The 18,469-nt window shown below is 44.3% G+C and overlaps 1 protein-coding gene across 6 annotated transcripts in view; it reads left to right on the top strand.

The window, feature by feature from the left end:
* Positions 1–18,469, top strand: part of LOC120031893 (non-muscle caldesmon-like) — a 52,223-nt gene extending 33,754 nt beyond the window's left edge. For 3 of the 6 annotated variants that reach the window (XM_038977716.1, XM_038977715.1, XM_038977714.1), the window contains 11 exons: positions 2,945–3,338; positions 4,441–4,514; positions 4,965–5,229; positions 6,393–6,533; positions 8,396–8,439; positions 8,554–8,629; positions 9,072–9,206; positions 9,408–9,500; positions 11,936–12,004; positions 15,165–15,201; positions 16,558–18,469. In XM_038977716.1, the coding sequence (XP_038833644.1) occupies positions 2,945–3,338; positions 4,441–4,514; positions 4,965–5,229; positions 6,393–6,533; positions 8,396–8,439; positions 8,554–8,629; positions 9,072–9,206; positions 9,408–9,500; positions 11,936–12,004; positions 15,165–15,201; positions 16,558–16,577 (1,348 nt within the window). In that variant the 3' untranslated portion in view covers positions 16,578–18,469. Of the gene's footprint in view, positions 1–2,944; positions 3,339–4,440; positions 4,515–4,964; positions 5,230–6,392; positions 6,534–8,395; positions 8,440–8,553; positions 8,630–9,071; positions 9,207–9,407; positions 9,501–11,935; positions 12,005–13,419; positions 13,486–15,164; positions 15,202–16,557 lie in introns of all 6 variants that reach the window. The other 3 variants (XR_005473767.1, XR_005473768.1, XM_038977717.1) reach the window with 3 other exon arrangements.

The following is an 18,469-nucleotide window of genomic DNA, read 5'->3' as shown; positions in this document are numbered from 1 at the left end:
CAACACACTTTGAAAGATTTGACAAAAGTGGTCTGCTCAAACTTTGAGAGATGAGACGAGCATGATGCAATACTTTGCTGTCACACAGAGTATCTGCGAATGTGCACGGGTACGCTTCACGCTGCTACAACGTGGTAGCTACAGGACCACAACTGGTTCCTGGATGTTGTGGAAATTGACCCACTGCTACTGTTTACTTTGTGCATCTACAGTTGAAGTCGGAAGTTTACAAACACCTTAGTCAAATACATTTAACCTCAGTTTCCTGACATTTAATCCTAGTAAAAATTCCCTGTCTTAGGTCAGTTAGGTTCACCACTTTATTTTAATAAGTTGGGTGAATTTTGTCCCATTCTTCCTGATAGAGCTGGTGTAACTGAGTCAGCTGTGTAGATGCTTTTTCAGTTCTGCCCACACATTTTCTATCAGATTGAAGTCAGGGCTTTGTGATGGCCACTACCTTAACTTTGTTGTCCTTAAGCCATTTTGCCACAACTTTGGAAGTATGCTTGGGGTCATTGTCCATTTTTGGAAGACCCATTTGCGACCAAGCTTTAACTTCCTGACTGATGTCTTGAGATGTTGCTTCAATATATCCACATAATTTTCCTCCTGATGATGCCATCTATTTTGTGAAGTGCACCAGTCCCTCCTGCAGCAAAGCATCCCCACAACATGATGCTGCCACCCCCGTGCTTCACGGTTGGGATGGTGTTCTTCGGCTTGCAAGCGTTCCCTTTTTCCTCCAAACATAACGATGGTCATTATGGCCAAAAAGTTATATTTTTGTTTCATCAGACCAGAGGTCATTTCTCCCAAAATTACGATATTTGTCCCCATTGTGCAGTTGCAAACTGTAGTCTGGCTTTTTTATGGTTTTGGAGCAGTGGCTTCTTCCTTGCTGAGCGGCCTTTCAGGTTATGTCGATATAGGACTCGTTTTACTGTGGATGTAGATACTTTTGTACCTGTTTCCTTCAGCATCTTCACAGGGTCCTTTGATGTTGTTCTGGGATTGATTTGCACTTTTCGCAGCAAAGTACGTTCATCTCTAGGAGACAGAATGCGTCTCCTTCCTGAGCGGTATGACGGCTGCATGGTCCCATGGTGTTTATACTTGTGTACTATTGTTTGTACAGATGAACGTGGTACCTTCAGGCGTTTGGAAATTGCTCCAAATGATGAACCAGACTTGTGGAGGTCTACAATTTTTTTTCTGAGGTCTGGCTGATTTCTTTAGATTTTCCCATGATGTCAAGCAAAGAGGCACTGAGTTTGAAGGTAGGCCTTGAAATACATCCTCCAATTGACTCAAAATATGTCAATTAGTCTAGCTTCTAAAGCCATGACATAATTTTCTGGAATTTTCCAAGCTGTTTAAAGGCACAGTCAACTTAGTGCATGTAAACTTCTGACCCACTGGAATTGTGATACAGTGAATTAATAAGTGAAATAATATGTCTGTAAGCCATGGTTGAAAAATGACTTGTGTCATGCACAAAGTAGATGTCCTCACCGACTTGCCAAATCTATAGTTTGTTAACAAGAAATTTGTGGAGTGGTTGAAAAACTAGTTTTAATGACTCCAACCTAAGTATGTAAACTTCCAACTTCAACTGTACGTCATCTCGCCGAGTCTACCTTTAAACCTAACCTATGACCTGACCCTTCACCTTATGCATAAGTGACGTCCCCAAACACACACACTAAACACGTAAATGACTCCTAGCCTCCCACAAATAGGCTTCTTTCTGTCCCTAAAACTGAAAATAAATTACGTAAAAATGTTTTTATCAAACTTGAACTAAATAAACATCTTAAATCTAGTAGAAATAAAAACAAATAGAAAATAACAAAACTATAACAACCTTGGTGTATAACCCTGATCTCATGCACTGTTGGAATGCAGCTCAGGCCATCCCTGGAGGAAGTTTCCAGTCCAGGTTTCCTGTCAGCTGTCCTTTCCTATCCTCTTCTGTTTTTTTTACAGTATACTCTCTCAATAGAATAGATGCACGGTGGGTTGCTGTCACACTGTGGGCTAGTAGCCTTTCTAAAGCGTTGAAGAAGTCTTACAGTAGAGAAACCCAGACATCATAGACTTACATCATTTAGACAGAGGCCCTCTTATTTTGTCTACCAATCAGTCATAAATAGCTCACCCTACTGTCCGCCCCCATACCATGTCCATTTGAGGTCAGTACAGCAGTAGACACTGGAAGTAGTGGGCTGCTCTGACATCCACCAGTACAGAAGCACTGTTGTAGTGGAGAATGGTTTCTCTCTGTGAGGTCACAGCCATATCCTGTGGGTATTGAACAAGTCAGGGATTGTCTCGACCTGTGATCAGACGTAACCCGGCCCGTTGTTGATTGTGTTGGGTTCTGTGCTAACATCTGCCAAACGGTGTTGTCAGCCTGTATTCAACTCTGTCGGTATGTGTGAGGTGGTTGGAGGGTTGGATGCAGACCCACGTACTGTGTCGTATGGATGCCCTGTCAGCATGCTATGGGGCTGGGCAAAGGAGGTAGCTAGTCTCTAGTGCAATGTGGACTGGATACGTTTCTGGGAGAGAAAAGCAGCCATGGACTTTCGTGTAGGCCTAAGTTACGCTGTTGGACCTAACATGTGGATAAAAGAACAACCTCAAGCTAGGAAGCCAGAAGACTCAGTGAGGTAAATTGATTAGACGTGTCAACTGGAAATGGAGCTGAAATGCTATTGCCCCTGTTGTTGATGTCCATATGAGCCGAGTAGAAATCCATATTGACTGTGTCGTGGTGCCCTGATCTTGGGGAATGTTCAGCAGAGAGGGGTAGTTTAACTTCAGAAGCAGTGACCACATAGTGAATTCAGTGGTTTACTGTTTTTGTCCCTCAGTGTGATATTTATTGACTGTGTAACTGACTGTGGCATGTCTCTCTCTCTCTTTCTCGCTCTCTCAGTGTGACCGAGACTGTGTCGGTGTCCTCCTCCTCTGTGACCTCCTCGGGTGGAGGAGACGATGATGAGCAGGCCCTGCTGGAGCGCATGGCCAAACGAGAGGAGCGCAGGCAGAAAAGAATGATGGAAGCTCTGGAGCGAGAGAATGATCAGAACCCCGGCAATGCCGGTAACCACGGCAGCGGGGAGAATAGTGTGGATGAGAGGTCCGTCGGCCGCAGTGGCCGTTACCAAGACAACGAAGAAGAGGTGGAAGAGCGGAACTGCCGAAAGAATGAGAAGAAGGAGGAGGAGGGGGAGGCTGCTCCAGAGGAGGAAGAGGCTGAGCAGGGAGAGGAAGAAGAGGAGGAAGAGGTGGTGGAGGAGAAACCGAGACGATCCTATATGAGAGAACAGGTCAGTCTATTCTTATTTTATACTTTTCTGTCCGTTTTCATTTCATTTTCCGTCAGCATGTTTTCATTCATAAAATGTACCTCATTTATCCATAGGAATCCATTGACGAAAAAGCTAGAAACGAGGTATGACCATGGATATATTGATTGGCTTGGTGGCTGGAGTTTGCTGATCGTTTATCTGAGTTTGCTCAAAACGTGACACTCCCATTCCTTCTCATAGGAAGATGCAGGAGAACAAGCGGTGGTTTTAAATGAGGTTAAGGAATCAGTCAACTCAGAGGCAGAGGTTGAAGAAGATGCTGAATTAAGTGATAAGGTAGAGGAACCAGATCAGTTAGAGGTAGAGGGAACGACAGTGACACTGAACAATGAGACTGAGGAAGACTGTGGGATGTCAACCATCCAGAACGGCTTGGATGTGGTGAGACTTTAACATAGAGGTGTGAAATGGAAGCATGAACATCTCTGGATAACTCAAATGTCTCCGAAATAATGATCAGAAATCATACTGTATAATAACTCTAAAGACAGCTCCTCGTGTCTTTGTCAATGAAGCAGAGTAGCGGCGTAGCCTAAATGAATATTTCCCAGACATTGAAGTTCTCTAGACGCTAAGTGTGGTCACAGTGTGGTTTTGCATCCACGGTAACAGAGCTGCACCTTATAAGGTGTGGTTGTGGTCACAGTCGTGTGATTATCTCTTAATATGGTTTAATGCCATGCCATCCACTGAGTGGTCACAATATGGTCACTGTGTGTTCAGCTGCATGTTTGCCACAGTGGGGAAGAGGTTGTGTGTGAAACCCGTGTTTTGCATCTGTTTGTCATGTCTACTCACTTTCCGCAACCCTCTGTTTTTCTCTCAGAAGTGTGTCCCAAATGACACCCTATTCCCTACATAGTGCACTACTTTGAAGACTTGGGCCAGAAGTAGTCCAGTGGGGGACAGGGTGTCATTTTGGACAAAGCCAGGGTCACAGAGTGGAGTCACTGGTCCTGGTTGGAATGGTGTGATGTCACATAGAAGCACCCACGCACAGACACAAGCACTCCTTCATTCCCAGAGTTCAGTGTGCTCAGGGTGTGTTCTGTGCCTGCAGGTGAATGAAAAGCAGAATGGAGGTCTGCACGAGGAGGCTCCTCCAAAACACAAAAAAACAGAAAGGACCCTGAGGTAGGAGCCAGAGACATACGTGCTCTAATGGTTTAATGCTACACGCAACGTTATGCGTACACACACATACAAACACACACGCACTCTGTGGTCTTCGCTTTACATTGGTCATGATTCAAAATATGGGGGGGGGAGCGGTGGGAGAGTATTGCCCAAGGTGTCTGTAAGGTAATTGAAAGGCATATTTATCCCAGCGCACACAAACATACTGTTGTTTAGCATGGTTTGTTTCTAGAGCAGAACTGCTGTGTTTGACACGGGTCATGTAATCCTAGCTCCCCAGAGGGAAGCACTAGAGTGAAACCTTAGACACACTGTTACCTTAGACAGCGCTAGGCTGAGTCTTTGTGTGTGTGTGTGTGTGTACGTGTGCATTTGTATGCTTGTGCGAGTGGCTGTCTTCCTACCTGTGTGACGACACTAACCTGTCGTCCTGTGCGCGACCCGTAGCCGCGGCAGCGGGCACTCCCCGGCGGCGGGGGCGGAGGAGCAGGACGACGCGGCGCGCCTGGAGGCGGAGCGTAAGCTGGAGGAGCTGAAGCGCCGCCGTGACGACGCGGAGAGCGAGGAGTTTGAGAGGATGAGACAGAAGCAGCAGGGGGCTGAGCAGGAGCTGGAGGAGCTGAAGAAGAAGAGGGAGGAGAGGAGGAAGATCATAGAAGAGGAGGAGAGACAGAAGAAACAGGAGGAGGCCGAGAAGAAGGACAGAGAGGAGGTAGGGTTTGAAGTGGACAAGGGGAGTGTCTCTTTAGCAGCGATGTCACTCTTTCTCTCTCTCTCTCTCTCTGTGCCGCTCTCCTTCACTGTTCTGCTCTCTCTCTCTCTCTCTCTGTCTGTCTCTGTCTGTCTGTCTCTGTCTCTGTCTCTCCCTCTCCTCATCTCAAGACTGTTCAGTTGATTTAGTCATAACACCTGTTGAAGATAACAGCTATACGTCATATTCCTGCCTGCTTCACCATGACATGATCTCACTATACTGCATCCTTATCAGTGCACTCCTATTTGAATCCCCAATAATAATTCATTTATAGGCCATCATTCTTCTTCCCCTGCTATATGACTTCACCCTAACATATCTAAGCTATGATAGTCAGTCCATAATTTGCCTGTTCATACTTGCACTTGACACTGCACCATTCACGGTCCAATTACCTAGTCTACTGTACTGTACTGTCTTATCCAGACAGGTTTCTCTGGCTCCATCTCAAATGGCACCGTATCCCTATCAAGTGGACCCATTTCGATCAGGGCTCTGCGGATACGGCTCTGGTCAAAAGCAGTGCACTATATAGGGAATAGGAATGCCGTTTCAGACACAGCTTCTGTCATTTCCAGACAGGTCTCTGTGCTGTGCTTGGCTTTGAACATGGGGTCGTCTCATGTTGTGGTGTGTAAGAGACTGTTTTGTGTCAGGGTGGGAGAAGCCTGGATATAGGTGGACATCAAATAGAAGCCTGGATATAGGTGGACATCCAAATAGAGGCCTGGATATAGGTGGACATCCAAATAGAGGCCTGGATATAGGTGGACATCCAAATAGAGGCCTGGATATAGGTGGACATCCAAATAGAGGCCTGGATATAGGTGGACATCCAAATAGAGGCCTGGATATAGGTGGACATCAAATAGAGGCCTGGACATCAAATATAAATAGTGTTTCCCTACTGTACAGTAGCAATAAGAGCAGACGGTAATACAGTAACAAACTGTAAAGAAGTATTTTCACTAGAGGAGTGGTGCTTTGATCTATAGACTAGGCCAAAGTTCACTTTAGAGGAAGATACCCGCTCTTAGTTATCGTTTGCGTGCGTACATTCCTGGTTGTGCGTGTGTGACCGTTTAATAACTGAGCGTTCTGCTGTGTTCCGCATCTCTCAGGAGGAGAAGAGGAGGATGAAGGAGGAGATAGAGAGGAGGAGGGCGGAGGCGGCCGAGAAGAGACAGCAGATGGGGGCGGAGACCGTCGACGGAGAGGCCAAACCCTTCAAATGCTTCAGCCCCAGAGGATCCTCCCTCAAGGTCAGTCAACAACTTCTGACCTTTGACCTCTCAGTCACCTCCCTCTGTGTTGTCTGTCTATGACCATGTTCGAATACTGTCACATAGCTTTAACCATGTCATCAATCTAGCAAGTACACTGCAGGGATCCTTAAATCTACTCAAGATGTAACAGTTGGCTCCCATATAATAGCTTGTACTTCTTAGTCTCTTTCGTGGCATAATCTCTACCTTATCTTAATTCACCTCATTCTAGGTAACAGGACAGTTTTACTGGGAACGTTATGGCGTCATTGTTGTTGACAATAAAGTGTCTCTGTTCTGTTGTCTTCTGTCTGTGTGGGTTTGTCTGTTGTCTTGCTACTGCGTACAAGGCATGGAAACTGGAAACGCCACAATTTATCACCATAAAGATAATATTTGTCATGGAGTAGTGTGTTTAATCAACTTATGTGAATAAACGCTCCAGTGTTGCGGAAATAAACTCCCATGCAGTGAATGTCCATGGGGGTTTTCACTATTCTGCCAATGGAGAAAATCTAATTACTCCAAAGTTTAGCAAATATCCATCTCACAGGCTGGACTCACTGAAACCTGCCCTGAAGTAGTCTTACTTTGTGTTTTAGTGGTTTTTTAATCGTTTTTGAGGTAATAATCTATTTCCATTTGTTGTCGTTTGTTGTCTGGTCTGTTGGTAAATGTTAACATCCTTCCATTCCTCTCCGCAGCTTTACTTTGTCATCATGTTCACTGTAGGTACAGCTGATGGTAGAAGTTGCCCATAGGTTACAGATCTAGGATCAGATTACCCTTCCCCATATCTAAACCTGAACCATTAGGAGGGAGGAACGTAAACCCAGACCCTAGATCGGTGTCTATGGGCAACGTTGTTCTACTCATAGCTAATGCGTGTGTGATGCATTGTTGTGAGGTTATACTCATTCCAGTGTGTGTGTTAACATAATTTTTTTCTGCAGTGGAGTGAGTTGTGCACCTTTTTTTTGTTTGATTGACTTACACACTAGTCATTTTAATAGTAGTTTGATTTATTTGAGTTGATTCCTCCAGTGTGTTGTCCCTGTAGTTCAAGTCACGATACCGTAGCTGTGGCGACATTTCCTGTAGTTCCAGTGTAACGAAGACACAGCAGGACACTCTCCGGTCCTCTTGCACTATTCCAGAGTAGTGACATTAACGTTCCAGAAGCTGCAGATGGGAGTCGACACAGTTCGCTATAGATAAAGAGAGCTGCTCCCTTCAAGAACGTCAGACTCGGAGGATGGAAAGGAAAGCTCTTTTAAAATGTGCTGCTGCAGCCTGAGAATGGTGTATTTCCTGTCGAGAGGAGTATTTTAGGAACACCCACATTTCGGTAGCAGAGCCGAGCTAGAGACCAAGCAGGGTCCTTTTTTATATTTTTTTTTTAGAGGGAGCAGGGATGGATGGCTTTTTTTTTTTTTTTCAGGAACGCTTTCCCCCCCCCCCTCTTAGCCCTGTTGTCGTATATCATAAACAGCAGTCTGAGCGAGGTTCCCACAGCGCAGGGCCTGAAAAAGGCCTGTGCTGCTCTGCTCTCTGCTTTTCCTGGCTGGGTGACAGTAGCTGTAGCTAGTGCTGTGGAGAACAGAACAGTCAGTCACATTGTGTCTCGCTGGGCTAGGAAAAACCCAGTCTAAACAGGGATGTAATGGGTCTGCTAAAAAAGGGAAAGGTAGAACAGGAGAAAGGAGGAGAGGGTGCTGTTGGGTTTGGATGGTGTGTGGGATGTGGGAGTACTGTGTGTATTTGGGAGTTGTGTGGTGTGTGTGTGTGTGTTTGTGTGTGTTTGTGTGTGGCTACTGCCTAATAAATGGTGGATGCATAATTCACTGATCTGTCTACAGATTGGTGAAAGGGCAGAGTTTCTGAACAAGTCGGCACAGAAAAGGTGAACAGTCATTTCCATTAATTGTTTGATTCACAACCGGTGCTTTCAGTGTGAAGTCATACGGTTCAGTAATACAATGACCCTTTGGCTAATTCTGTTGTATGTTCTGAGCAGTGCGGTGAAGACGTCTCACTCTCCTGTCGTCTCTAAGATTGACAACAGACTGGAGCAGTACACCTCTGTTGCGCAGGTCAGCGGTTACACATCAACACAAATCACCTGACTAGACCTACTGTTACCAATGAGCCCTATGAGAACAATATGAGAAAAATGTTGGAAAGACATCTTGTGTTGACTGGGACTGTATAACTGTTACCATCGCTGATTACCATATCTAGCACATAGAGTCTATTTCAATACTGCTCTGGATCTAAAAGCTACAGTACATGCATTAGATAATGGTAATGATACTATACTACAATATGTTTTATTTATAAGCCTACTCTGTATGGCTCCTTTCTCAAAGCCATTTTAAACAAGTCACAAATAGAGTACCAGATATAAAAACACAAAATAAGACATTTCTCTTCTCTCTTTTGCCGACATGGATCATTCCCCACTCTGAATCCAACACTAACATAGTCTCCCATTCCCTTCTCTCTCTCTCTCCCTCCCTCTCTCTCCCTATACAGAACAAGGATATGCGGTCCCCACGCTCCGGTGCCGTGGACCTGCCAATGGTGACAGATGGGATACGTAACATTAAGACCATGTGGGAGAAAGGCAACGTGTTCAACTCACCCGGGGGTGGCGGGGGCACGTACAAGGTGGGGACTGGGAAACAACAGGGAATCTGGAACTCCATTTGGGAGCGGTTTGGGAGGAAGTCAGGACCGGGGGCTGAGAGAGAGGAAGGGGCTCGTTTCACTGCCACTTCCTGTTCATCCTCGATGACGAGCTGCCCAGGGCGTTCTGCTGGAGTTGAACTTTGTCCGTGTCTTTTTTTTCTGTTTCCCCTCTCCACACAGGAAGCAGCTGGGATGAAGATAGGTGTGGCGGGCCGCATCAACGACTGGCTGAATAAAACCCCCGAGAGCAAAACGCCGGGGGGAAGGCCCGCGGTAGGTCGTCTCCACGACAACCACTTACTGTACAGTGCTTTTGTCCTCTTTGCACTTCTTTATCTAATCCTTTATTGAGATGAACGACGTCTTTGTCAAGGGAGACAGCGAACAGACACTCATTAGGGAACATACTATATGTGCGGCCCCATCTCGGTGTTGCTCCTGCACTTGAGCTGTAGTATAAGTGAGTATTCATCAGACCAGAGACTTAAGCTCATTTGACACAACTGTGGGAAGCGTTGGAGTCGACATGGGCCAGCATCCATGTGGAACGCTTTCGACACCTTGTAGAGTCCATGCCCCGATGAATTGAGGCTGTTCTGAGGGCAAAAAAGGGGCGGTGCAACTCAATATTAGGAAGGTGTCCTTAATGTTTTGTACACTCAGTGTATACAGTATTTACTAATAGTTTTGACAAGCGCTGTTAGCTACCATGTGTTTTTTGTACATGTATTAATAATTGCCTGCAAATAATGGTAGTAAGCGGTAGTAGGATGATGTGCCGTGTTGGGAGAAAATAGTCTAGCGTCACCTAGGGAATTTGAAATATAAATCATAGCAAAGTGGATGAGCTGTTGAGTTATAACCATGAAGTCATGAAGGGAAAAACACATAGCACTTAATAGCAGTCATTTATTTGTGTTGTAAAAGCACATATCACATATTGTCGGAGTATGTATTAGTTTTAATATGAACTGTGGCATGGTTCCTACCATGGATCACATGCAGGTTATCAGAAGGACTTAGGGATTTAGTCAGACAGGCTGCTTCCCATGCTGGGCTGCATGGAGGCATTCCAACATACCAGTGATTAATCTCAAATGGCACCCTATTCCCTACGTAGTGCACTACTTTTGACCAGGGCCCATATTCCGCATTTATCCCATTATTTTACCCTAAAGGCTCAGGCTTTTCTGTTTCCATCTACGCGGGCCCGGTACCCATGTCTCACTGAGTCATGGATATGGTGGACCTGCTTTAATTAGGAGCCAATACCCTGGGTACTTTTCAGCTGACAGTTACATACCAATTCTTAACCGTGAACTTTAACACCTTCTCACAAAGCAACAGTCTTGAATGATGCAAAGGTCGTTGATTCTGCTCGCCAAGTCTTTAGGCGGCAGGTAGCCTAGTGGTCAAGAGTGTCGGGCCAGTAACCAAAATGCCACTGGTCTGAATCCCTGAGCTGACTAGGTGAAAAATCTGTTGATGTTCCCTTGAACAAGGAACTTAACCCTAATTGCTTCTGTAAGTCGCTCTGGATAAGAGTGTCTGCTAAAGGACTTAAATGTAGTGTCACACTGATGATAACGCCAGAGCTGACATTAACATAAATCACTAGTGTCCCGCTGGTGTGGGGGTATAAGTCTCAATGGAAAAGCTCGTATAGAGTACTCCATAAGGCTCTGATCAAAAATAGTGCATGGAATAAGGGTGCCATTTTGAATGCACTCCAGTCCCTTAATCGCTGTAGTCCACTCCTGGACTACATTTCAACTTCAGACAGTGCTTATTTTAAGACGCTCAGGCTGCACCCAGACCTGTTTTCGAATAGGTGCACAGTGCGAGGGCAGCACTAGATATGAATGCAAATGTACATACAGTAGCCACTGCCATAACCACTGTAGGAGTCATAGGTCATGGCGGCGTAGTGATACACCATGTGGCCGCTAGAGGGCCGTTGCCGTGGTGACGTGGCGTTGAGAAGAAGTAGTGCAGAAGGTCAGGGCGTTGTGAGTGGTGTGGTGTGGCTGGTTATACGGTCGGTAACGTGATACCTGCTGCCGACCTTTGATGTGTAGCTTTTTAAACCACTATGAACCCCTGTAGTTTTGCACGGACATTAAAAGTGACTGTCACTTAAATAATTTACGTAAAAGACTTGATTGATGAATCATGATCGCTCTCCGATATAAATTCTGATATGGGTGACTGACTTGCTCTCTGGGAATGTTTGCTCTGGTCTGTGCCTCTGCCTGCTGACAAATGATGTCTTGAAATGACTGCAACATCTACTTGTCTCCCTCTTGTGGTTAAACGGAGCATAACAGAATTGCATTTTTGAAATCATATTTACTGTGACTGTCCTTCTTTTCTTCTGTCTTCTTTCCTTTTAGAAGCTTCTTCCATTCTTCAATCTGACTGTTTCTCATTTCCTCTCCAAGCTCAGCACCTCTCTGCCTGCTGGTAGTCCTTCTCTCTGTCTTCCCTTCTTCTTCCTGCTGGACTTCTCTTTCTGCCTCCTCTCATCCCTTTTCTCAGCACCTCAGGTATTGTAAAGTAATACAACCCAACTGTTGACGTATTTCTGTTTCCTCAACTCAAATACTGCAGCCATTGTTGAAATTGTGTGTCTTGAATATGAGTTGAAGAGGACTACAGACACTGATGTACCTCCCCTCCCTTTTTCCACCCCTCCCGTCTCTCCGCAGGATCTGAAGCCAGGAGATGTGACTAACAAGAGAAGTCTGTGGGAAAACAAGGGATCCTCCCCAGCCAAGGTAACCTGGCCCACCTGAACTCTTCATAGTACACACACACAAACACTCTTAGAAAAAAAGGTGCTATCTAGAACCTAAAAGGGTTCTTCAGCTGTTCCCATAGGAGAACCCTTTGAAGAACCCTTTTTAATTCCAGGTAGGACCTATTTGGTTCCAGATAGAAATTTTTGGGGTTTTGGAAAGGGTTTGTCTATGGGGACAGCCGAAGAACCCTTTTGTACACTCACACACAAACACACACACATGCATACATAAACACACATACATAAACACACATACCTGAGTTTAGACCATGGCTAATGCCATGAAGAATGTACACTGGACAAAAATATTAACGCAACATGTAAAGTGTTGGTCCCATGTTTCATGAGCTGAAATAAAACATCCCAGAAATGTTTCATAGCAACAAAAAGCGTATTTCTCTCAAATGTTATCTCCCAAATTTGTTTACATCGCTGCTAGCGAGCGTTTCTCCTTTGCCAAGATAATCCATCCACCTGACAGATGTGGCATATCAAGAAGCTGATTAAACAGCATTATCATTTACACAGGTGACCCTTGTGCTGGGGACAATAAAAGGCCACTCTAAAATGTTTTGTCACACAACACATTGCCACAGATGTCTCAAGTTTTGAGGGAGCATACATTTGGAATGCCCACCAGAGCTGTTACCAGAGAAGCCGCCTCCAATGTCATTTTAGAGAATTTGGCAGTATGTCCAACTGGCCTCACAACCGCAGACCACGTGTATGGCATTGTGTGGGTGAGCGGTTTGCTGATGTCAACGTTGTGAACAGAGTGCCCCATGGGGGCGGTGGGGTTATGGTGAGGGCAGGCTTAAGCTACGGACGACTAACACAATTGCATTTTATCGATGGCAATTTGAATGCACGGAAATACCGTGACGAGATCCTGAGGCCCTTTTAAAGTATTATTTAAAAGTATTTATTTAAATTGACTGATTTCCTCATATGAAGTGTAACTCAGTAAAATCTTTGAAATTCTTGCTTGTTGCGTTTATATTTTTGTTCAGTATCGTTACAGATATGCAAAAACTTAGCAAAGATCCCAAACATTACTGGAATTTGTACCATCATACTTTCTCACACAACTGTGTCCCAAATGGCACCCTACTCCCTACACAGAGCATATTTTTTTATTTTACTACAGCCCTATGGGCCTTGGTCTAAAGTAGTGCACTACATAGGGTGTAAGGTGCCAATTGGGACACAATACGGTATACTCTACAGTACATTCACATGATGTCACACAACAACAGTACACGTACAAGTTTACCTGGGGAATGTTTTGAGGCCCTGTAGTATTCATCTGTTAGTTAATAATATCATATGATGTACATTTGCCAGCTAGGGGGATAACAACGGCTTGTTGCTTTGTCTTGTTTTTGTTTGAAGAGCTCTGAAGAAGAGCTCTCTTAGCTAGTTGACTTCACCGTTAACTAGTCTGGAAACCCTGGAGAGGTAAAGATGTTTTAAAGATGTCAACTTCACTGCACTGATATTATCACTGGACTGACCTGTCTACTACGATGTCAGGTCTTCTTCTCTTTTATTGGTAAAAATGGCCTGGTCCCAGATCTGTTTGTAGCAATGACCATAGGAGTTGGCAAGGCAGCACAAACAGATCTGGAACCAGCTGCACTGTAAATAGAAGTCACTGTTAAGGGCCATGTATTGTGCTATTGCTATTCTATGGGTAATTAGAGCCTCAAGTGCCTTTCACAAAATGGCTGTTCTATATTTTTTTCCTGACTCTCATTTCTATGCCCCTCTTGACACAGCAGCACCCATGCTTCCTGTATAGTCCTTTCTACTTTGCTCTATATTTCAAATTCATGTTGTTGTAGAAGTACACTTCATTTTACACATAATACATACACTTGGCCTTGCTAGCAGAACCAATCCTTGCTACTGTATGTGTGGGTCCTTTTAACCACATTCTGAACAGGCAATTGTAAGGACAGCTATCTCCAACCTCTACTGTGACCCTCATAATACAGGACCCCATGGCGCTCCAATGACCACAGTGTTGGCCACAACCCCACCATGTGGCCTCTGTTATTTACGAGGATGATATTTCACCGATAAAAGACACAATAATGATATTTATTTATGGAATGGCTCTAAATTTGGCCCCTGGAGCGGAGAGGCTTGTGAAATAGGCCTTGCTCTGCAGTCTCCCGATAGAAGAACACACAGACAGAGTATAGCAACCTGCCAGCAGTGCAGTCCAATCCTGTGGCGAGCCACATAGAGCTGGAGGGGCACTAGACTGCTGGTTATAGCTGACGTAAACCAGGCGTGGAGCTGGGGAAGGTAGGGCGCTGGCGGTTATGAGCTGTGTTATTAACTAACCACACATTGTGGTGATGTCAGGAGAGCTGTATGAGGGGATAGGGGACGTAGGGGCCTGATGGGCTTGAGATGAGTTCATGGAAGCGGGCGGGGTATTAGTGTTTGCATCCGGAATGGCTCTGGTCAAAAGTAGTGCACAATGTAGGGAATAGGATGCCATTTGCGACACAGACAGGACAGTGTTACCGCAGGGAACTGTGGGAGATGTCATCCACTAACCGCCACGACCAGGCTTTACTGGATAGGCTTAGTGTGGTTGTGTGTTTTTTGTAGATGCAGGATGTGAACCCTGTTCATGTTGTTTCCCAAATCCCCTGATTGGCTGGAATAATCTTCTTGGTTCAGGCAGGTAGCCTAGTGGTTAGGGCATTGGACTAGTAACTGAAAGGTTGCAAGATCGAATCACCGAGCTGACAAGGTAAAAATCTGTCGTTCTGCCCCTGAACAAGGCAGTTAACCCACTGTTCCTAGGCTGTCATTGTAAATAAGAATTTGTTCTTAGCTGACTTGCCTAGTTAAATAAATAAAATAAAAATTAAATATGCACTCTCTCAAACCTCTTAACTGAAGTCCCTAAAAAGAATGGAAATCATACTCAAATTAACATCAACCCTTCCTTATTAATGTAGAAGAGATCAATTTGGTCGAACCACAGCCTGAGATTGAAAGATTCCAGTGCACACAGCATCTCAGGATATGGCAGCATTGACTAAATGGACTGTTGAAGTGACTGCTACCTCGGATGACTTTCTCTCTGACTTTTTTCTCCATCTATCTTCTCTCAGGTGACTGGTAGAGGGGAGAATAAATCTGTTGCCAATGGTGAGTCCATTCTGTTACCATAACCAACATAGTTTTAAGCCTTAGGCGGAGGTCAAAGTTGACTGACAGTGTATCTGTGCCCATCTTGTTTGGGCCTATGCATGTCTTTGTATCTACAATAGTCATAAGTCTGCTCTACTGACAACACACACCCAGAGTCAGTGAGGTTAAAGGGGACTGCTCCATCTGAAAAAGGACAGGGAAAGGAGCCTGTTGTAATTTACGGACGACCATGTGGCCCAGCAGCACTTCCTCCCTTCCTTCCCCAGCTCCCATAACTCCTTCCCTATAACACCATCGCCCCTGGGACCTGGTGCCAGCTGTAAATCATCTCTGTTTGCTGTTTGGCTCTCTGGCAATGGTGTTTTCAGATGCCACTTTCGCATTGTGTTCTATTTCCAAAGTGGCCTGCCCACCACGACTCTTTTGTCCCAGTAGAGAGAACTGGCCTCCAGGGATGTCGGACGTGTCTGTGAAATGTGTCGTTTGTCCAACCCCACCCCCCATCCTCAACCCCCTGCATCACCCCTCCTTAACCCGACCTGGATTCTATTGTTGGGGTCGGGCCTTCCAGGCTGTGAACAAATTAACAGCTGTTGGGTTGACACACTACTAGCTCGTGTGGTGGAAGATTATCACGCCATACACCTCATTTTGTCAGGGGCTAGCAGCGGAGAGGCAAACTTAATGTAACAAGCTCACTTCACAGTTCAGGCGAGGTGTGGCTCCATATTTAGTGCATTCTGAAAATCTCGGCCCCAGATAATCTGTGTCTCTCTCTACTTTAATGCTGAATGTGTTAAAGTAGAGCGAGACGCTTGAAATGACTGCACACATCCGACGTTTCTCGACACACACCTTGTATTCACTCCCCCTCTTTGTTGTCGCTGAGAGAAGGGCAAATGACAACATGGCAGGCGTCAGTTATATAAATGGGAGTGAAGACAGGTAGGCAGGCAGGGACCTCAGAGGCATCTGACACCACATCGAACAGCATGCAACAACCCCAGTCTCATGCAGAAAGGCCTGCTTGACTGTTTTTCCTGAGGGCTCTAGTCACACTGCAGACTTAACACCAGATCAAGATTACTACCAAGACAGAGGTCTCTTTAGCTAGCTACATTTGACTGACTGTGGGTAAAGGCATAATGGTTTTGTCCTTAGACTAGACATCCTACACCTCTTTCTAATAGATACAGTAGTTAAATAAAGGTTAAATAATAAATACTTTTTTTTATACAAAAAGTATGTGTGGGTAGGTGGATGGATGTGTGGGTCTAACCCATCTGAAATAGGTTAGAGTATTCACTTTTAGATTTTCACTGTAGCTCTGATAGACTTGTCTCTGTCCCTCAGCAGGTATGGGACACGAATGATACGAAGAGCTTCTTCTGAAGGCTGGTGGGGACCAAGACAATCCAAGACTCTTCCTTTTCTATGTGTATTATACCAAAAGAATATGACCACCACCCTGCGGGACCCCAAGGAATGGAGAGAAACAGGAGATTCTATTTAATAAGCACTGTACTTAAACGAATAGACACCATCTCGTACCATGACAGTGTAGTGCCTTTGCACAACGATTTACTATGACTTACTTTCGCAACAAACAAAAGAATATGCTGTGAAATTTGGATGTTTTATGATATGGTGATTTGTTTTATATGTTATAAGCAAAAACTTGCAGGAGAAAAAAATAATAATTGAGATTAGATTGTATTTCCCCATGCGCTCTTCAGTACATGTGTACTTTTGATATAGTAGAGAAATGTTTTTATATGAGGTTTCCAGTTCCACAATCATATCCGTGTTCCAAAGAGAGACATCTACCACCAATGCTCTGTCCATGTCGTCCATCTCACTTCTTTCGTATTTATATTTAAAGCAAAGCTTCACATATAGCTATTTTATTCATGTTCACCAGTTCAGGAGAGAGATTATAAGCACTCCGTAGATTTGGCTTATTTCACTTTTTTTGACTTACCAATAGTGCAACAATGGTCTGAGTTAATATGTTAGCACAGAAGTACATGTCGTTATGAATATTATACTGTATCTTCCATTACAGCTTTATACTCAAGATTTGTTTGGCTTTTGTACTCTAAAATTACATGACTACCAACTGACAAGAGGCAATGAAAGGCAGTGCAAAGCAACTAAAGGAAAGTTGTATATTAAGACGGCTATTATAACGTTTATTATGCTAGTTTCAATTTATTTATGTTTTTTTTTACGTGTTTTGTCATTGGCTGTTTTTTGTGGCTTTTGTACCTGCTGTTTGAATCTCTAATTCACTTTGTTAAACTTTCAAACAACCCATAATGCAGCAGGTGTACTTAAGAGTTACATCCTCATCCTAGAGACTCTCTGACCCGCAACATTCCACGCCACTAAGCACGCCGCCGGGCTTATTCACGTACGTGCTCCAATGGCTTCTATTTAGGAGGTTAAGGATCTCAGCTTTGTCAGTGAGGTTGTCTGAATATAGCAGGCCAGATACACATTTATACACTGTGTCTGTACCCTGAGACGGCATCGGTTTTAAGCCGTATGCCGCCTTGCCATTTAAGCCCAAATCTCACGTACTAACTATAGGACTCTGAAAGAAGGGAAAGTGCACATTTTAGATGTTGACAATGATAGAGGATTGAGTCGGTCAACAGAAGACGGATTTTGACTCCGGACAACAATTGCGCTTGACGCTTGTTTTGAGTTTTCTTAAAGTTGCATTGTGGTATGTAAGATCGTGTTTCCAGCACAAATCCTTTACATCCAATGGTCTCAAGGCCTTGTTAATGCAGGCACCGAATAAACTGTACCTTACACTTTGCCAACTCATTATGACTTCAGCTGTTTCTTTTTTTTTTTTTTACCGTTTCATTATTGAGGTTATATGTTTCACTTTTCATTAATTCATTTTGCATGACATTTGTTAATATAGGTATTAAATAAAGGTTAGCAGGGGCATTGAAAGATTGTTCTGTGTAAACCTTGACAATCACATTCCATGACTCCTTAGAACTACAAGCAATGGAGTCTGACCAAAATATATAACATTATTTTACATTGCCGTTATTTCATATTTTTGGTAATTTTTGCTTTTATTTCAAACACCCTCATTTATTGTGTAGAGTTAACTATGCAATGCACACTATCTACAGTTTCAGATCAAACTTTGTGATGGTAGTGGGTAGTTTCTTACAGAATAAATGTTCTGAAATATTTGTACCGCTGACTCGACAACCGCAATAAAGAGATATAAATTGTT

The sequence above is a fragment of the Salvelinus namaycush genome, chromosome 38 (assembly GCF_016432855.1).
Source record: "Salvelinus namaycush isolate Seneca chromosome 38, SaNama_1.0, whole genome shotgun sequence".
Classification (NCBI taxonomy): Eukaryota; Metazoa; Chordata; class Actinopteri; order Salmoniformes; family Salmonidae; genus Salvelinus; species Salvelinus namaycush.
This window is presented reverse-complemented; position numbering and strand designations above follow the sequence as displayed.